Source organism: Pelodiscus sinensis, chromosome 8, assembly GCF_052426305.1.
Source record: "Pelodiscus sinensis isolate ZL-2025 chromosome 8, ASM5242630v1, whole genome shotgun sequence".
Lineage (NCBI taxonomy): Eukaryota > Metazoa > Chordata > Testudines > Trionychidae > Pelodiscus > Pelodiscus sinensis.
The window spans coordinates 58,664,494-58,686,191 of NC_143059.1; the positions used below are offsets into that span (position 1 = coordinate 58,664,494).

Here is a 21,698-nt window from a genome sequence, read left to right on the forward strand (position 1 = left end):
GGCACATCGGAAGGGGGAGAAGAGAGGGTTTCCAGGCCACAGGTTGCCCACCATGGGCAATCATGAAGCCCACTGAGATAAAGGAGGGTCATTCAGGCAGCTTGCTCACTAGTCTTGGTTATCCATTGCTGACACACAGTCTCTGCTGCAAATCTCTGTCAACAGCATCTAGCTGGTGATGAGGAGAAGGAATGTCACGGGCACCCTTCCCGGAATGAACTTTCATCATGCTCCTTTATTTCTCTGCTTAAGAAACACAAATACCAAAGTGGTCCAGGTTTTCCTCTTTTCTGCAATCCCAGTCATAGCTCCATGGAGTTATTCTTGTTTTGTGCTGGTGTAACTGTAAAGAGGGCTGTATACAGGCCATCCCATCTTCTTTTCCATGGAATTGCCGCTCAGAGCCATAAATGACAAAGAGGATGCTTTACAAAACTTCAGAGTCTGACAGGTATTGCATATGAAGACCAGTAATGGGGTGGTCAGATTACCTACAGAATTCAGATTAATCACTCTTAGCAGGCATGTTTTATTTTTCTCACACATTAAAGTGATAGGTTGGGGAAGGACTATGGTGATGACTTTCATCTTTATCCTCTTTTACTTTTCATTACTGTAGAAGGAAATATATTTTATAAGAGCACAAACGCATGATTTCATTCTAACTTGAGCTGATGTGTAAGATTTTGATAGTATCCTACTTGATATCCCCAGAGGCAAGAGTATTGAAAGCTCTTCAAAGCCTGTTAACATTGAAAGAAACTTGCCTTTTCCTTCAGAGACAAAGTTTAGTTTGATTCAATACTGTCATTCCCCTCTCAGATTTTCAGTATTCTTACTGTGTTCTAAAAGATATTTAAATAAGATTGTTACCAGGGCATGAAAAATCCACTGGCTAGTGTTGATCAGGAAAACCTAAGCCATTGATTTCTGCAGAATTTCACTTAAAAACTGGTCCCCTCTTGATGCTTAATGTCCGTTACCAGTTGCTCCTCCTCCTGTGGCAGTGGTCTTACAAGCTTCTCCCTGAGTCCTCATGTGACAGATTGCTGAAGCTCTTCCATTATTTGCCAGAAAAAAACCTGACTAGCAGACAGGATTGTACAAACCACTCTTTACCTTCCTAACATGAAGGGCATGGATTTTATATTGCCAGTGCTAGATATTTAAAAAACATGAGTTATGTCCACAAAATGAGACTTAATAAATGATACATCTAAGATTCTTTTTTTACCATATGGCGTTTAAAGTTTTGGACTTAACATTTTCAATCCCATCTTCGCACTCCTGAGGGATAGAAAAACAAAAACTATAATTGTATGACTCCAGGGCTGTGTCTAGACTGGCAAGTTTTTCTGCAAAAGCAGCTGCTTTTGCGGAAAAACTTGCCAGCTGTTTACACTGGCCGCTTGAATTTCCGCAAGAACACTGACGATCTCACGTAAGAAATCAGTGCTTCTTGCGGAAATACTATGCTGCTCCCATTCGGGCAAAAGTCCTTTTGCGCAAAGCTTTTGTGCAAAAGGGGCAGTGTAGACAGCTCAGATTTGTTTTGCGCAAAAAAGCCCTGATCGCGAAAATGTGCCAATCTAGACGCTCTTTTCCACAAATGCTTTTAACGGAAAACTTTCCTGTTTAAAAGCATTTGCGGAAAATCATGCCAGTCTAGACATAGCCCAGAAGTTCAGGCTTTAAGAAAAACAGAACAACATTTGCAATAAAATTATGAGCATTTGCAACATTATAATTATAACTTTAAATGTCTTTTTTCTAAATTCTCATGTCATACTCAATGAATTCCTTACCTGTTGACTTTGACTAAAAGTATGTAGTTGTCTGAGTAATCTGGTTGAACACTTCTTAAGTAAGCATTCATATGCACTTGTAATATTTACAGTGAGATCATCAAAAAGTTCACAGTGCCCACTCAGCCAATCTGTGAAGAGTGCTTATGCTATTGAAGAGAACAGAGTATTTTCAGTTGCCAGTTAAGGAAAGAATATTAAGTTTGTGATATATTTTGAATCAAATTCTTTAAGTCCGTCTCTCAAACATTCACCTTGTCATGACTTTAGTCAATAACAACATAGTAAAACTGATTGGGTTGAAAAAATGAAGATAAGAATTTATGAATGTCATTCTATCCAGCCTGGAAGTGCTGTAAGTTTGTACTAAGAACTATTCTTCTGTATTTAAAGGTGTTCCTTAGTAGAGTCAGTCCTTGTTTACTTGGATTATAATGTGTTCAGAGGCGCAGGCCCCTGGGACACTGTGAGACCACCTCAAAGATGTGCACTGGGGAAGCTGTCCAATTGTATATGATTGTAGTGTCACTCAGGCTGTGTCCAGACTCAGGGTTTTTTCGAAAAAAGTAGCCTTTTTCGAAAAAACCTCACCTGCATCCAGACTCAAGCCGCGTTCTTTCGAAATTAAATCGAAAGAACGCGACTTTTCTTTCGGTGGCGGTAAACCTCATTTCACGAGGAAGAACGCCTTCTTTCCAAAGTTCCTCTTTTGAAAGAAGGTGTTCTTCAATGTAAATAGGGCTTCTTCGAAAGAGAGCATCCAGACTCACTGGATGCTTTCTTTCGAAAAAGCAAGCCGCTTTTCGAAAGTTCAACGTGCAGTCTAGACGCTCTCTTTCGAAAGAGGCTCTTTCGAAAGATACTTTTGAAAGAGCCTCTTTCGAAAGAGGCTTGCAGTCTAGACATAGCCCTAGTCTCCAGTGTTTGCACTGGAAAGACAAACCAAGAAGATATTAACTTCAAGAACTATCGCTTCTCCATACTTTGTCTGCAGATGGTTCTATGAGACTAGGTGACTGACAGTAAAAGGAGAGTCTGGCAAAGGGAGGAGAAAAAAAGTAAAGTGAATGGAGAAACTTGTCATGCACTTAAGTACTCTTATCTGGACTCAAGTCAGGCAGTGGAATATGTCCAACAGCTCCCATTAAGCAGCTCAATTGTCTTTTCGTGCTCTCTTTTTTTCTATCTGCTGTAGTATGCCTTTTCCAGAGGAACTCCAATATACGAATAGATTTCTCTCCAGCAGCAAAATTTGCTCCTCTTAATGCTAGGTATGGGAAGAACAAAAGGTAAAAGATAAAGAGTGGAAGGACGGGGAGAGAAAAAGGAAAGAGAATAGAGCCTAAGAAAGAGACAAGTATATGAATGAGCCATGTGCACAGACGAGATGAGGGGTGAAAAAAGAACAAAATGAAAATGTCAGGGGTGGGGGAGGGATGAGAGGATGGAGAGAAACAGATCAGATGCAGTGACCAGCCAAGACATGAGGTTGAGGTAACCGTGGGTTGAAGCTCTTGAAAATGTGGAGTTAAATGTGGATCTAACATTATTTCTACCTATTTGTTATATCTGTTTTCTACGAAAATATGTAGACATTTACATAGTGCACTTGGCTGCTGTCCATAACTTTCCTTCCCTGGTAAAGAATTTGTAAGATACTGATTTTTCTGACTCGTATCACCATTAGAGGATTTATTGTTTAAACCTATGAACACATTTGGTGTCAAGGTTGCAGTGGCACAAAAGGGCTTGTCATCAACATTTCATACTAAGAAATTAGCTTGGACTAACTTGGTTAATTCTGATAGTTTAATGTTTGTGTCCATCTGTGTGTAAATCCATTAAATGGTACAGTACCTTTAACTTACCTTGCAATGTGAAAAGTGATCTGGCTTTGTTTGTAAGTTGTTAGTGACCCCTACTACAGTAATGAAGGTATTGGTTTATGCACTGGTGTTCATCTGTAAGGCCATGTCTACACTAGAAACAATGTGCGTTTTTAACACACGTTAGCTGAGGTACATTCAGTGGTCATGTAAACCCCCATAAGAGAGTCTAAGGTTTTATCTGTACCAGTGATCACATGCTTAAAAATATAACTTGCTTTGTCTACACTAGGATTGCATTAGTTGTTGGCAAACATTCCACTCCTTTCCAGGCAATCTGGGCCACAGACACTTAGTTTCACTGTGGTACTGCTCTGTTTCTCTGTTTGCTAGGCAGTTGCTATATGCTACATTATCTTTGCTTTGTCTCTTCTGAGAGTCCATAGAATCAGCCTGCAGATATGTCTGCTTCAGTTAAGAGACCCTGTCAGTGGAGCCTGCTGGAGTTCTGACTTGGTATGAAGGATAGTTCAAAAACTTTTGAAAACTTGTCTCTTGCACCATTAGAAGTTGGTCCCATAAAAATATTCTTAGTAGCATTTTACCTCTCTTGCTCTAGTGTAAAGAATTTTACATGGTACATGCCAATGAAGTATATGGTTCATACTTTTTATAGCTTTAGGTGTCTATGGTGCCACTGATTCTTGATGGAGCAGCACAGACTATTGGGCCAAAAATGTGTGTGCCTTGAATATCTAGTCTTTTAATTAGGGCTGTTAAGTGATTACAAAAATTAATTGCAATTAATCGCATGATTAAAAAATGTAATCGCGCGTGCTTCCCCTTTGAAACGCTGCAGTGACTTTTCAAAGGGGCAGCTCTGCGGAAGCCCAGGATCAGCTGGAGTCCTTATCTGACCCCAGGTTCAGTGCAGCTGCCAAATGAAGTGGCGACATTTCAAAGGGGCAGAACCACAGGAGCCTGGGATCAGCTGGAGTGTCCAGCTGGAGCCGGGGATCAGATCGAGCGCCTCTCCGGCGCCTCAAAGGAGAAGTGTAGTGTGGAGCCAAAGACAGCGGGAGTGCCCAGCTGATCCCCGGCTCCGTGTTGCGCTGCCCCTTTGAAGTGCCGCTCGGGCGCTTTGAAAGGGCAGTGCTGCACGGAGCCTGGGGACAGCTGGGGACTTCAGCTGATCCCAGGCTCCTAATGCCCTGCCCATTTGAAGCACCGGAGTGGCACTTCAAAGGGGCAGCGCAGCATTAACGTCTACGATTAACATGTTAAGGTTTTTAAAGCATTAATCCTGCCCTGCGTTAATCGCAGGCATTAACGCAGATGAATTGACAGCCCTACTTTTAATTCAAGATGTCAAGCAATTTTGTATAATCTTAAAAAAAAAAAAAAAAACTATAGTCCTTCAAAATAATTATTGCTGACGCTCATTTTTTTTCTATTCTGTGTTTCATCATTTTTCTGTTTTCTGTTTTCATGCAGAGTGGGTTCAAATGGCACCAGCTTTATTTTCTAAATTCATCCCAAACATTCTCCCTCCTGCTGTGGAATCTGAGCTTCAGGAATATGCTGCTCAAGACCAGAAACTTCAAAGAGAGCTTATGCAGAATGGATTTACCAGGTAGTAATTATTACCCCGGCAGTTGCACAGGACAGCACAAACTACTAAAATGCATAGACTTTAAAAAAGAAAAATCTATAAAGACGTAAATATTCAATATAATACTAATTATTCTAAAGAGTTGAACCAGAATTTTCAAATCTGGGTTTTTATACACTTAAATCCATATTTAAGCACCTAACAATGTGTCTTGGGTTTTCAGAAGTTCTAAGAGGCTACAGATTTCACTGATGGCAGTAGGAAATGAGTGATCAACATCTTTCAAATACTTTGAGATGAAACTGAGATGCTTCTGATTTTTGTTAATGCTCTTCTGGTATTTTGATGTACTTATTAATGGGTAAAAGCGGCGAGGAGTCCTGTGGCACCTTATAGACTAACTGAAGTGTTGGAGCATAAGCTTTCGTTGGCAAAGACCCACTTTGTGACATGCATCTGACAAAGTGGGTCTTTGCCCATGAAAGCTTATGCTGCAACACTTCAGTTAGTCTATAAGGTGCCACGGGACTCCTCGCCGCTTTTGCAGATTCAGACTAACACGGCTACCCCTCTGATTATTAATGGGTGATATTCTTCACAGACCGTTCTCATTCAGCATTGTCCTTTGAACTTCCCTTTTCCATAAAATAGTAAAAGGACACCAAAAGTTTGAATTTTTATCGGTTTAAAATACTTGCTGGGCCTATTGTGCTCATCCACTCCTCCTCCTTCAATTTATGCTCACGTGCCTTATTGTCTTTCAGTCATAGAACCATAGAGCTGGAAGAGACCTTAGAAGGCCATGAAGTCCAGCCCCCTGCCCAAGGCAGGACCAATCCCAATTAAATCAACCTAGCCAGGGCTTTGTCAAGCCGAAACTTAACTTGCCATAGCTGCCTCTCCTGCCCCAGTGCTTTGCGCTCCCTCTGCAGGAGCTAGAAACACTTAGCTTAGGCTGAGGAAGTTAGTAAACCCAGATCCTTTCATAGGAGCATCACTGCTGAGGAAAGCAGCTCATGCATGAGGCAGGAAGTGAAAGTGACCCTCCAGAAAGCATTGAAACTGTTAATGCACAAAGTAAACAAACTGCATACAAGATAATTTTATTTTTCTCTAAATGTCAATTATTTTAATCAGCAGGGTTGCTTTTAACAATAGTTGGTATACAGAAGTCTCATAGAAATGGGAATTTGTAGATGATAGCCTTTAAGACCTTCAGTTATCACCTGGAATATTATTATAAGAATTCACTAGATTTTGGAGAAGCTTATTCTTTTATCTCCTAAATAGAATAACATGATGTCTTGTATGTTGCCTGTCAGGATGGTATGCAAGGAAATACAAAATTTTGTCCTCTCCAATGATAAAGAATATGCACAAAACAAAAGATCAGTCTTAACGCATTGGTGTTGACCTTCAGATGACTTTGTGATTGGTAGCTGAGCATGTCAGATTAAATTTCAGTGTATAGCTTTCTGAGCTACTTTTAAATTTCTCCAAGCATGATTTCCACTTACTAAAGTAGAAATGCTGCTAAGGTAGTAAATATTCTGCTGTTCAAAGCACTAATGCTAATTAGGGATGTTAAGAGGTGGGTATTTAATTAATCGAGTAGTTGATAGAATTTATATCGACTACTCGATTATTCGATAGGCAGCTCAGCTCAGTCCCGGCTCGTACCAGGTGCAGGACCAAACCCTGCTGACCTGCTGAGACTCCGTAATTTAAAAGGCAGTAGGAGCCAGGCAGCCTGCTCCTGGCTCTTACTACTTTTTAAATTGCACAGCTGCAGCAGGGTTTGGTCCTGCACCCAGTGCTAGGCGAGCTGCCTGCTCAGCTGGCAGCAGCCCCTGTCCAAGGGCAGTCCCAACTCCCTGCTGGGACTCCTAACCCTGTGGACAGGGGCTTCTTTGATAGGCAGCAGCATGGGGAGGGATTGGCCGTCCCTCTGATAGGCAGCAGCATGGGGAGGGATTGGCCGTTGGCACCATGAAGGCAGTGCTTGGGGGAGTAGTGGAGTAGAAGGGAAATGGATATTGAATTTAGCGTAGAACAAGCATCCAGAGTGAATTGTTACTAGTTTTGCCTACAGATTTAGCTATGAAAAGTATAAAAAGTTCTTCCTATGTTAAAACCCTCATTAAAAATATGCTTTAAAAAAAAAAAAGTTAGAAAGACTTTAACCACAAGATGACTTGATATTTCTAAAGCTTCATTTTTGCCAGTAAAAATATTTGAAATGATACAATTACATTGAATCTCTTAAACCTGAAAATCTGATTATGAAATAGGGTCTATTTTTAATTGATAAATTAAACTCTCTTTCCTTAGAGATAATTCAAAAGCATGCCTTGGGCTGAGCTTTTTAAACAATGGCAATATTTCAAGTGTTAATAAATTTTATTTGAAAGATCTTTTTCGATGATGCCATAGGCTAATTAATTATTTGTAGTTTTATCATAAAGGGTTTGACACTTCCCCGTCGAACTATACTAACAATACAGAGAGGAAAGAGAAACTGGTGAAAGCTTGTGTCTTGGAATGTAGCTATTTCACCAGTGCAACTCAGTGCTTTATTTAAAAATCTACATTAAATTATATAGATAAGCCAAACTTTCTTATCCTAACTCAAATTTTGTCACAACAATTGGATAACATTTTTGTAAATATTAATATGCTATATGGAGGCAAGTAAGGTCTGATTTAGGCATTTGGAATAAAAATAGCATGCTATGCATGTTAAGTTTGAAAGAACAGTATTAGAGTAAACTATGTATGCTTAGATATTGCTCTGTTGGGAAGAATTATTAATTAAAAAATATGTAATTTTCTTTCAATTTTTAGCATTTAGAAGAGCCCATTACTCTAAAAGTGCCCTAGTGCTCTAGCACCAATTTATATTCACTCTAGTTAAAAATGATTGACAATAATCCAAATATTACTCAGTAGTGTATTACCAGCCCAAACGTAAAAATAAAGGTCTCCAGTTTTACCATCTACATATCATCATCTCCATAAATGCTCGAGAAAGAAGATGGGCTTTGTATTTTATGCCTGGGAAGTTCCCTAATTCATACTCTGGCAGAGTTAAAGGGCCCATGTGGAGAACAATTTGCTGTCTGTTTCATATGGATCCCATAGCAAGTACTTTGCACCTTGAGGGGTCCTTGAAACATAGTTTGTCAATTTCTATTGTGTACAAAAATAATTAATTACCAGTTCCTAATGTTACTGATCACTGTAGCCTAGTTCCAGTTCACATACGTTACTGTTGGAAATGGTTGTTAGTTTCGAATGGGAAAACCCAGGGTCTTCACCTGCCAAAATTTGTTCTATAGCACTTGTAAAGAGCATTTTAACCATTGATGGTTGATTACTTTAAAGAGCACAAGTGGTGTCTATTTGCAAACAGGCTGTGTTGTCCTTTCTCTCTCTCTTCTGTTTGTGACCCCCCAGAAAAGCGTAGTGGCAGGGGGTCATACAGGAACAGAGAAAGTAGAACCAAGAACAAAAAAGTGGATGAGCCCAAGTCCTCTTGTGAACAGCGTTTGGTCAAATGCACTATTATTAGAAAAGTACGCATGCTCAGAACTATATACATTTAAAAAAAAATCAAGTTGTGTAAGGTTTTTATACTGAGGATTATGGGCTTTTATTTTATTAGCCGTTGGCACCACAAAGTCCTACATTAGTTCCTCTCTAATTTAATTATATAGATGGCTTGCTTATGTAATTTACATTCGTATGCTGATTAAACAGGTATTCTGCTAAATAAATTCTAGAGTTGCTAAACTTCAGCTGAGTTTCAGTGTGCATTGCAGGAGAGAGTTAAACTAAGCTTCTGGTGTGCTGTTTAGTATTTAAAGTGACAGATTAATGTATTTATTAAATATAGATTAAGAAGTCATCAATTTCAGCAGCCTGATATCTAGGCTCTGGAGTGAAAACAGCATTGCTGTTTCCCATTGATACTTTTGGAAAATGTACCATGTTGTTGACATCTTCACTGCTCCATATCTCTCATCAGTATTAACCACAAGGAAACTGTATATTGAAGAGTTGTCCACACACTAATTTCATGACAGGAACCTCTTGAGAGTTTTCAACAGTGATAATCAAATGAGTAGTGCAACTGAAGATGGTGGGGGAGTTATTTAATCACTCAATGTCAATTCCTAATGACTTTGAAGTGCACACCAAAAGCTTACCTTCAAAAAGGATGCATTTTATTTAAGTGCACCACTTCCTGTTGTCACAGTTGCACCACTTCCTGTTGTGTCACATGAATGTCTAATCTAGATTGTCTGCTAGCAGATAAGTGACATTCTGAATAGCGTGAAGAAAATAAATAACAGACATCTTTCATGCCTCATAGTGGTGAACTGTTGCCATCTAACTCAAATAAAAGGGAGTGGAATTTTCTACATATACTAGTCAAAGTCAAAGGGGCGAAGGAATCCTGATCCTTTTCTAAGTGACTTAAGTGGAGCTAGAATTTCACAAAAAAGTGTTTTAAAGAGCTCTGCTCTTAGAGGAATTGTATGTGGACTTAGTAGATCAGAAGAATTTGGCAATTACTAAATGTCAAAATCTTTCAGATCTTTGAAAATAGCATTGTAAAACTGCTATAAGGAGTTAGTTTTATTTAAATCTAATTTAATGTCTTATTTGAAATCAGACTATAATTGAATGATTTGTGTTAAAACAGAGGATGAGCTTTTTATTTATCACAAGAATTCAACTTTTCTTTAATATTGATTTTAAAAGTAAGGATAGAGTACACTGTAGAATTGTCAGATCACACTTTTTATTGAACCAGGTATATTGGTTCTGGTGTGGGTTTTCCCCCTAGTCATATACATTGATTGTTATTAGCATATTTGCCTATTGTTTAATTTCTACTAAATGGCTAAGCTTTATAAAAGTAAATGTGAGGAAACTATGCTATCGTTGTTTTCCTTTCTGATTCACTGACCACTCTTTTCTCCCCATTCTTTCCCAGAGGGGACCAGTCACGCAAGCGAGCTGGGGAAGAGTTAACTTACAGTAAGTAAGAATCTGCTACTGTTCATGGTTTAGTTTAAAAACATAAACAGACTATGACTGTCATTGATCATCTGTGCTAGTCCAACTTGGATAAGGGGTCTCCCAACGAGTCTGGAGACACAATATCGTTTTCCATGTGTATATAAAGGTGGAATTCTCCAGCAAGTGGAGGAACGATTGCTTTCCAAGTGGACTGCTTGAACACAGAGAAAAGGATCAGCCTCTGAGGTCTGGGAGTGATCAGAAGGAACTGTACTGTCGTGTGGTGTTCTTTGCCACATAACCACTGCTCATGGAACCAACTCTAACAGGGCTACAGTGTTGCCTCTTAGGCAGCAAAGTGTCCATGCAGCTGTGGAGATGGGGGAGCTAGATTCTCCACACAGTTATGGCTCTTTGCACTATGAAGCCCATGTAAAGGAGCCATCATTTGGCTAAAGTACGACCAACAGACAGTTCTCTCTGTTGGTGCAAATGTACCAGAACCGGGCCCTGTACCTGAGTTTCCCACGTCAGCCCTCCCCGAATAAGAATATATGAAGAGGAAGGAGGAGAGTGGAACTCTGCTACAGTTCTTTGCTGGCTTCTTCATCCCAGAGGCACAAGTTAGAGCTGCCCAACAACTTGCTCTAATTTGCGTTAGGGCTGGAGCTGGCCTGCAGAATGAGGGATTGACATTTTATGATGAGACTGAAAAGCAAGGTCCTGATCACTTGCCAGTAAATATTCCATGGATCTTTCAGTGTCAAGAATAGCAGCTCATGTTGAATGTTGACTGCATTCGGTCTACCCAGATTTTTCAGTAGTATCAGAATATGCCCCCCTTAATTTCCTTCTCTAAACTGATATGCGGCATGGCTGCTCTTCTTCTGTCTAGAAGAGTGCTGGATGAAAGGACTGTATAGCTGGTATATGAGCATACGCAGTTCTTTTGGATCTGGCAGGATGAAAGGTGCTACAGAAGTGTAAGTTATAATAAGGATTTCTGATTAACCATTTCTCTCTTATGTGTATTTCAGATGGCTCATCAACATGTGCAAGCTCCAGAGGGTACAGATAGTGAATATACTGGATGTGCTTTTATTCCTAGCCAGAACAGACACTGGAAGAGCACAGATGATATCCAGAGCCCCAGCTGGGGTCTGCTGATATTCAGGAGCTCTGTCACTAGCTATACGTGGAAGAGGAGTTTGGATTTTCTTTATGTAATAAAATGTCAGTTGCTGCTACACTTGGGATAACTTTGAAAGACATGACTCTTTGGTTTGGTCTCTCAGCAAGTTCTTATTCTCCGATTCTGTGAGGAACGCGCCTTGAAAAACAGATAATTTCTAAGTGAAAATTGGCAGCCAAAATCAGCAGCTTCCTCCAAAAATGTTAGAATGGAAGAATCTTTTTTGCACTCTTGTTTTTTATTATGGACATTCTTTAAACTAATTAACACATCAGTGTATTAGTTTTAAAACTTCAAGGTATTTTCTGAAGCTTTTACTTAAGAGTGAAGATTTGTTACTTTGCAGTATTTATTATTCAGCACAAAGTGACAGCAGCGTTAAGAGTTGGTCCCTTCTAAATATAATTTGGACAGTAAGTTTGTTTCTTCCATCTTTTTTCTTTCCTAACTTATTTTCCTTTTTTGGTATGTTTTCTGACTCTGTGCCTTCAGCTTGTGCACTTGGCAAATTTATAGACCAGATTTGTTCAATGCAAAATATGTTCTTAAGGAAAATCTTGTGGTATTGTGAACAAATATATGCTGCAAAGTCACAAGTTTCTCCTGTGTTACTAGACTATTAATTTAGAAAGGAAGACAAGGTTTAACCTGACAATGTTACTGATATTGACTAGGCCTCCTTCCCACTTTTTCATGTATATGTTTAGTATTAATGCTGGGACCAACTCTTGTAGAAATATCCCACTTACGTCGCTGCCCGCCTCCCCCATTTTTCTGGTGACTTTGTTGGCCTCCATAGTAATAACAGTGGATCAATGTGAACTCCAAAATGAATGCAATGCCAAGCTATGTTTGTGTTGTGTATTATATTGGAAGATTAGCTGTCACAGCTGAGAGTTGGATTATGAGCAAGATTCTCCAGGCTGTTCAGTTATGCTATGTGCCACTCTGAGAGCACTGAGCAGACTTAAACCTGCCTTAATTGGTCAGTGGATGACAGCACTCTTGCAGGGCTGCTGTAGTGGATCTGACAGCACTCCTCCTGCTAGCTACCAGCATATAGAGTGTGTCACTGGTAAAAAGGGGTATAGCCCTGCACCCAGCCAGGGTAAGCTGCATAGCATCATTCAGGATCAGGGAGATACCAAGGTGATGTAATGCATACGTGCATGCACACATCCTCTTCTAGACTTGTGCCAAGCTCAGTTGGGCTGGTCCAGTAAATATGGACCTGTAGTCTTAATTGTAATGGTTAGGAGATGAATTTCAATCCGGAGTATGGTAAGTGAATCCTGTTAATTTAAATAGGGGAGAGAAAAAGCAGTTTTGATTCCAGACTCCTTTTACCATCGTTAGTTAAAAAGGAAAAAAAATACTTTAGTGATACAAAACCCTTTCTGAGCTGACACACAAGTGCAGTCCCCCATTCTTCCACACATAGCTGTCCTGTTAGGGGAGTTTTCTAGGCTTTCATGAGTTTTCTATAGATTGCAGGAAAAAAACAAAATATACACGAGGAAGGGGAAAGGAGTTTTTCCTTTCAACTTCGCTTTGTAAACAAGCTATATTCTCCATGTTTAAATTCATAGATTGCAAGGCCACAGGGTCCTGTTTTGATAATTTAATCAGGCCTCCTGTATAACACAGGGCAGAAAACTTCCCAAAATAATTCCCAGAGCATAGCTCTCAGAAAAACATCAAATCTTGATTTAAAAATTCTGAGATGGAGACTCAACCGTGACCCTTGGTAAACTGCGCCAATGATTAATTGATTCAGTCTTTAAAAAGGTACTCCTTATTTCCAGTCTGAATTTGTCTAGTTTTAAATTTTCAGCCACGTGTTGTATCTTTCTCCTCCGGATGAGAGCCCCCCTTATTAAATATTTGTTCCCCATATAGGTACTTACAGACTAATCAAGCCACTCCTTCATCTTCCCTTTGTTAAGCTAAAGAGGTATATAATTGTAGAGCATGTATTCTAATCTTTTAATCATTCTCATGGCTCTTCTGTGAACCCCGTCCAATTTATCAATGTCCCAGAACTGGGCTCAGTATTCTAGCAGCAGTCACAGCAGTTCCAAATGCAAAGGTAAAATAACCTCTCTAGACATAATTGAGATTTACTCTTTTGATCCTTAGCTCTTTTGATCACTTTGGGAGCTCATGATTATGCACCATGAGCCACAAATGTTTTTTCAGGATGATTGTTGCTCAGGAGCAAGACTCTCATCATGTATGTATGGCTTATGTGTTGACATTTAGCCGTATTTAAATACACATTGTTTGCGTGTATCCTGTTTACCCAAGTGACCCAGATTGCTTCGAATCAGTGATAAAAAACAAACCATGAACGATAGGGTTTTGAAAAGCACTGTTTGGTGTATCTCTGATTTCACTAAAGTCAATAGGAGTTTTATCATTGGAAACAGAGATAAACAACATTGGCTTATTTTTTTTTTAAATCCTACCTAGAGTAAAAACAGTGGACAAAGTAACAAATACAGATAGTGAATGGATACTGATTTTAATTTTACCAAGGTTTCAAAATTTTATCAAGAACAGTTATACAATTACTCTGTATACTGACAGCAAATTATTCTTGAATTAAGAATATATACTTTAACTAGTTGATTTAACTACATCAGTACCATTCTAGTTCATATAATAGTGTCCAAGCTCTTGGCATTATCGTGCCATTACGATTTTGCTCAGTCTTTTTTACAAAGGGTTTACTGATATAGGGTTTGTAAATAAGTTGTAGGACTTAGGCCTCATATTTGAGGCAATGATTTTAATTTACTTTTTTATTGTTGCATTACACTTAGGACACAGATGTTTGAAACAATAACTCTGTAAGAAGGTAAAATAAAACATTCCTCTTAGTGTGGGCAATATGATATGCACTATAACAGTACTTGAATGCTTTTCTCCATGTGGGTTCTCGTTTGGCCAGCAGACATGAGAACTCTCCTTGGAAAGCATTGTATTTATGTTGTAAATTGGCATTAAAATTTCTATATGTTTTGGCATTATTAATCTAATGCTGAATATTGTTTATCTTGTCTCTTAGGGTTTTATCATTGTGAGCAGAGCATGAAATGGAGTATAGCATAATATGCTAAATTATTTTGTTTCTTTGTAAACTTGAATTTTACCAGTAAAACTAACTATAGTAAAACTAACTCAGCCGATTTGAGAATTAATGCTGTAAAACCATAATTACAAGGCAGCATGGTCCTAGCTGTGCTAGTAACTCTAACCAAATAATAACTTTGTGGTAAATTTGCATCGGTTGCTTACCATGAGACTGAACAGTAAATTTGGTTATACATTGGTGTCCTCTTCTATGTTACATTGGTTCTTTAGGCAAACTTCCTATATTAAAATATTTTTAGATGAATTTCATTTCTTGCTTCTGAAACTTGAAATGTTTCTTACCGTTGTTGGTTGTGTTTGGACTAAATGTTTAAAGCATTTTTTTTGACACAGAAATAATCTGCGGTGTTATATATGGCCCAAATTATGCAGGTGATGAACGCTCAACTCCTGGGTGGACTTTGGACCTGACTCAACATCTTATGTAGTCATTTTGGAAATGCAATGCAGCTAAATGGAAAAGGTGCAGAGAAGGACAATGAAAATGATTAGGAGGCTGGTACAGTTTCCAGACTAGGAGAGAGAAAAGACTGGGAATGTTCAGGACTTTGATGGGATATGATAGAAGTTGATAAGTCATGAGTGGTGTGGCAGAAATATTTATAATAAGCAACAGGTTTGCAGCAAAAGGGAGTACTTCACAAAATGCAGTTCACCTGTGGAACTCCTTTCCAGGGATGTTGTGAAGGCCAAATGTTGAAAAAACAATTTAAGTTCATGGAGGATAGGTTCAAAACTGGCTATTAGGCAAGATGATCAGGGAGGCAACTGCATTTTTGGAGTCCCAGAACTTGGCAGTTAGAGAAAATGGGCATGGACAACGCGAGGCATCACTCATAATTGACCTAATAATGATCTTTATGATGCATCTGACATGAGCCACTGTCAGAGACAGGATACTGGACTCCATGGATCATTAGTCAGTCTGTGTGGTCATTCTTATATAAATATTTGAGTCTTTTTGGCATCAGTACTAGTCAGAAAGTCTGCCAGACTTATCTGTTAGTGGTGTCAACCATGCTGAATTTAGCTCAGTGTTTCCTTTTCAAATATCAAATGTAAGGTCCACATTTGCAAGGTGTTGAATGCCTTCATCTCTTTTTAACTTGACCAAGCATGGTTCTTCATCATTTTTCACATTGAGAACTCACTGACCCCAAAACAAAAATCAGTAAGTTCTGAATTGTTAAAAAATGATTCTCATGCATTCTGTGACATTTTTCTGTGAAAAGAGTAGGATTTATAGGGATAGCTAACAAATACTTGCAAGTTCACCGCACTCTTGGGTCTGGCTGACTTGTGCTTGGTGTAGACTCTAGTCAGGAGCAAATTAGATGTTTTATACCACCTTTGCGTTCCCTTTATGTCTGTGACTTTTTCAGTCCCCAGTGCAAGTTAGAAAAGTCTGAGTTGTCCAGATTGACCAGCAATGGCTCCCAAGGTCCATGGGTTGTCCTAGAGCACTGTTTTACCTCCAGCATCCTTCTGCCATGTCCCCTACACCAGGGGCTTGTGACAGTGGAAGGATTCTTGACTGCACTGATACTACGCCTCCTGGGCACTCCATCATGCCCTGTTGGTCACATATACCAGGTGTAAGACTGCTTTTAACTATTGGAATAATGTGAAAACAGTCTTATTGGGGCTGAGCATCTGACCCATAATGTCAGTGTTCTTTGTAGGTGTGGCTCTTTTGCTGCACACTGTGTTGCTTTATCAGTGTCTGATTCCAGTATGATGATGTCTTGGCTGCTGAGAGTAATGGGGCTTTCCTTAGCTTTCTTCCCCACTTCCACCCTCTGCGTTCTGAATGCTGCAAGAGAGAAGGTCCAGAGGATGGCTCATCTGAAAACTCCACATAAAGGAAACTTGCGGCATTTCGTGTTTTATCTACTGTTACCTTGTACTGATTTGAATTTGGAGGTCTAGGGAATCCAGGAATTTCACCGATGTGTAGACAATTAAGTCCTCCCTTCTGCTGCTTTCATGCATCTTAAGAATCCTGTTGGTTAATGTGTAGTCCTGAGCTCCTGCTAAAGGATTTTTAATTAGCACAGCATTGGAAATGTTGAATCCAGTAATGATGGGATAAAAATGGTGGCTGTTTCAAACCCTACACTCACTTGCCGAAGTGAGGCAGAAGCAGAAGGAGGACTGTGATTCTGGGGTATCTTATTCCTCCTAACTCTCTGCATCCCATATCACTCACACCTCAAAACTCAGAAACCAAATAGGGTGTCTTAGTGGACGTGTCTTCACTAAGGGCTGGACCAACAGGGCAGTGATCGATCCAGTGGAGGGTCAATTTATCACATCTACTGCAAACATGATAAATTGATCACTGATTGCTTTCACATTGACTCTGGTTCTCCACCAGGACAAATAAGAGGAGAGAGTACCAGACAGGAGAGTTCTTTCTGTCGATCCAGAGTAGTGTGGACCCTGCAGTAAGAATGTAACTCAAATTGTGTAGCTTAAATCAACCTTTCCCCATGGTGTAGACCAGCTCTGAGGGCAGGCACAGTGTTTTCTAGAGCTTCCCTAAGGGTCGGAGTATAATGTACATGCCATCTCTTGCTCAGGTCTGTGCCGAAGAATACACCTTAACCCGTAGAGGCTGTTATTCAATAACCTCTATGCTGTATATCTGAGGTCTGGTGGAGTTTCGAGGAGCTTCTCATTGGCTACGTCTACACTGGCCCCTTTTCCGGAAGGGGCATGTTAATTTCAGCTATCGTAATAGGGAAATCCGCGGGGGATTTAAATATCCCCCGCGGCATTTAAATAAAAATGTCCGCCGCTTTTTTCCGGCTTTTAGAAAAGCCGGAAAAGAGCGTCTACACTGGCCCCGATCCTCCGGAAAAAGCGCCCTTTTCCGGAGGATCTTATTCCTACTTCAAAGGGAAGAACTAGTCAGCTGTTTCTGAAGAGTAGATCCCTTTAAGGTGCATCAAATTAGGCACTCAAAAATTAAGCCATAAAAAATTAAGCTCTGGGTATTCTAGTGCTAATGTATTCACTTACATCTAGGCATCAATGAAAAAACTCTAGAATTCACCATTCTGTGGTATATCAAGCAACATGAAGGCTAATTGTCCATCGTGTCTCACTCTGGTGTAGTGTTGGTCAACCACGAAGTACTAAGATTAGCTCCCAAGGGAAAACAAAGTGAAGGACTGAGTTATACTTTTTGTGCTCAGGCATGTGCTGTATGCCTATTTAGAGAGGGAGCCAATAAATTTGTGCTTAATTCAGTTTTCTGCTTGTTTTTGAAATAGGAAGTAATAGACTTCTGAAATGTAATCTGGTACTAGTGTGGGAAGAGTGCTTGGAGAATTCTCCTTCAGTACTCCGAGTCTTACTAGTTTGCTGCCAACTAAATTGACTCTTCTTTTTAAATCATAATTATAGCTCAAGACCCAATCAACACAAAGTATACCAATTGAATTTAATCAGAAATAAAAGCTGAATTATGGCAGTTGAAATCTAACTATTGCTAAAGAATTCTTGTCTGTCATGAAATGCATGTTGAAATAATTACTGAATTTGCCAGCTACCTTTTTTTTTTTTTTTTGCTGAGTTGATTTTAACCTTTTTAATTCCTTAACATCTGCTCTTTGAAAATAAATCTTTATTCTGGCTCAGAGGCTTGTGCAAAACTGAAGAAACTTATACTGCTGATCTGTGCTGGGGTAGACCCAAGGGTGTCATTTCAGGAGGGTGGGGTGACCGCAGCTGTGCGCTCCGGGATGCAGCTAGCTTTTATAGTATGTACTAGCAGATGTACCCAGCGTATTCTTCTTTTTTTTTTTTAATTAAAGACTCAAGCAATGCTGGGTACATCTACTCCAGTACATACTATAAATGGTCTATTTTTAATTGAACCTGATCATTCAATGTATAGGCAGCAATACAAATGTCAGGGGAAAAAAACGTGAAGTTTAGACCTAAACCATGAGTATTTGTTTATATCAATTTGGGGGAGTGAGAGAGAATTGGTATTAAATTCATTTTAAAATGCAATTATCAGAAGAATAAGTGGTATCTGCTTACTATTAGGGAACTTGCCAATGAAAGTGTTTCACCAGTTTAATCACTTTCTAAACTGATTCAATTAAACTGCAAGTCCCTGGTGTGGACTCCTTAATATTTAAGCTTAATTTATCACCAAAATAATTTTTTCTTTTGCAACTTTAACTCCTTGTTAAAATCTGCTCACCTATGGAATATGTATTTCTCCAATAATACATGATTTGTTTCAAACACACAGATAACTCTGTTAATCATGGTGAACTCCTCATTAATTGAATTAAATATGCCCTATCTACCAGTAAACACTTTTTTTTCTCTTCTTTTTCCCCCTGCCTTTTCTCCTCCTGCAAATGAAATAGATTGTTTGGACCTTTGTGAATTACCCATCTCTATTCTAATTAGGGATGTAGGGGACCCCGGGCATGCCTGAATGCTTCCAGCAGCAGGAAGACCCCAGGAGAGGTATTGGTGCTTGGGTTACTTTTTTGCCAAAATAGTTATACCACTGAGGGGCTGTTGTGGCTCTATACTAGTGTGGATGCTGACTGGACCTTATGAGCATGGTGATTTTGAGTGATAATTTTAGCATGTTCTCTTAGGGTATGTCTATGTAGCAAGGCTAAAGTCGAGTAAAGCTACCCAACTTCGGCTACGTCAATTACGTAGCTGAAGTCAAAATAGCCGAATTCAGCTTTTGGCGCTGTCTACGCAGCAGGAAGTTGAAGGAAGAACACACTTCCTTCAACTTCCTTTACTCATGAAATGAGGGTTACCATGAGTCAGAATAAAGGCTCGTAGTGTAGACACACACTATATTCCAAACTAACATTGCTGTGTACTACCCTTAGTGAATAGAACCCCCCTTTTCCTTTTAATGTGTTTGAGGAATTTAGGCAGCGGGATCAAGGTTCCCTCTAAGCTGCGTGGCAGCATGGCCCTGCAGTTGCTTAATCAGCCCTGCCCAGTCAGGGGCTCAGAGATGCTGCATATGGAACGGTCTGGCTGGGGGAGGGACACTCCTTCCTCAGCAACAGCAACAGCAGCAGCTCCCTGATGCAGACAGAGCAGCGAGTCTCTTCCAGCTGGTCCACTCTGTCCTCAGCAAGAAGCTGCTGCTGTTGCTAAGGAAGAAGTGCCCCTCCCCCAGCCAGGAGCTCCATGCGTGGGGCCCTGAGCTGCTGGTTGAGCAGGGCTCATTAAGCAGCTGTGAGGCCATGCTGCCACACAGCTTAGAGGGAATGTTGGGGGACCCCCAGCAGGTAGGTGCAAGGAAACCCCAGGAGAGGGGCCAGCTACCAGGATCTTGCTGACAGCCAAGAGCCCAAGTGCAGGGCCGGCAGCTGAGAGCCTGCAGCAGAAGGCTGGTAGCTGGGACCCTACCGGTAGCAGAGCCAGTGACATGGAGCCAGCAGCTGGGACCCCAGATTGGATGTAACCCCTTCTACCACCCTACCTCTCCATCCCCGGATAAAACATTTAACCATGTAACTGATAAAAGTGTGATCGTTTACACAGTTACTGTTTTTTGTACATTTTTTTGTGTGTCTAGTTGTCACTGCAGAAGACCTTGGACCAAGAAATAATTTGTATTACTATTGTCAAGGGAAAGTGGTTCTTCTGATTGACAGGTAGGAAGATACAGTTCAAGCAATCTCTGAATCACAGCCCAGTGCTTCACTGTCATGTAGAACTAATTAATCATTTAAAACCACAGAAGAGCACATTACTATGCTAAGTCATGATGAATTTTGATGCTGAAGGTGCAAGGAGCACTCATTCCTCGGAGTGAACTTGTCACTGACTGAATCCTGAGAGTGCCTCGTGCTGTTGTAAACGTGCGTTCTTATCAGCCATGGGTTCCACAGCCTCCTCCTTGAGCTGGCGGAGCAGGAACAGAGCCTCCAATCTTGCCAAGAAGCTGAAGCAAAAGTTTTCCAGCTTGGGTGCCCAATGGCAGGCACCCAGTTACCCTTCTAAGTAAGTGACATTGTTCTCAGGAATACTGAGTGCACAGAGTCCACTGATTTCAGCCTTAGCCACTAGCTCATGAAAATGCTGGTGTAAACACATGAAGTTGGATTGCCCCTGAATGGGCTACCCAGACCTGGGTCCAGTTGCAGAAAGCAGGTGCCGACGGGATGGATCACTTGATGATCATGTATTCTGTATAGCCATTCTCGTGCATCTGACATTGGCCACTATCAGAAAAGAGGATCGGGGTGGACTGGAAATCAAAATAGGCCTGGGAAATGGGTTGAGAATGGCCCATTTTTTCACAGCAAAATTTTTTTTTTTAAATTTACTCTTTGACCCCCATTAGCCACATCCCTGACCCCTGTTAACCATGCCCCCATCCCCATTCGCCACACCCCCTGACTCCCATTAGCTAGGTAACACTCTCGGGGCAAGATGGACACATGACCAGAAGTAAAAGGTATCATGTGACCCCTCTAAGGACTTTTCCCACCATCCTGCTACCAATAGGGATTAGTTTGGCTCTTTACAAAAATCCTCCCTCATGCAATTATCCTGCAATTGCATTAACCCAATGTACGTGACATTAACTTGGGGGCAGAGAGGGTGAAGAGGCTGGGGGAAGTGTTCCCTTTGAGTTTCCCTTCCCATGAGCAGAATGAATTTTGTGTTGTGCACCAGTACTGAGTTGATGTGGCTTGTTTGGATGTGTCACTGTGGCACCCAAGGTATTAATAAATATCCTATAAACCTCTACCCTTTCTCTCTGCTGCCATGTCTCCTCCCCTTGCACCAGGGGAGCTGATGGAGCCTGCTGGCCTCCAACCCCTCACCCTCCTCTGCTGTTCTGACTCCTGCCCTTCTCACTGCCCTCAGTCCTCCTGTTACCTGCCCCCCTCCACCATCCCTTCTTTCCCACCTGTGCCCATTCCTCCAGTAGCCCCACTCTGATCATGTGAGCTAGGCCTCATCTCCTCTCCTAACACCTCCCTCTACGCACCTGCCCTGCCTCTCTCCTTTGGTGCTGGTCCCTCCCCTGCAGGTGTGTGCCCTTCTACTTCACCCCAGAATCT

At 40.6% G+C, this 21,698-nt stretch overlaps 1 protein-coding gene across 2 annotated transcripts in view; it reads left to right on the forward strand.

Moving 5' to 3' along the window:
• Nucleotides 1-14,868, forward strand: part of CACUL1 (CDK2 associated cullin domain 1) — an 86,584-nt gene extending 71,716 nt beyond the window's left edge. For both annotated transcript variants that reach the window (XM_075935377.2, XM_075935375.2), the window contains 3 exons: nucleotides 5,126-5,264; nucleotides 10,246-10,289; nucleotides 11,309-14,868. In XM_075935377.2, coding sequence (XP_075791492.2) covers nucleotides 5,126-5,264; nucleotides 10,246-10,289; nucleotides 11,309-11,349 — 224 coding nt within the window. In that variant the 3' untranslated portion in view covers nucleotides 11,350-14,868. The remainder of the gene's footprint in view (nucleotides 1-5,125; nucleotides 5,265-10,245; nucleotides 10,290-11,308) is intronic.
• The last annotated feature ends 6,830 nt before the right edge of the window (nucleotides 14,869-21,698 follow it).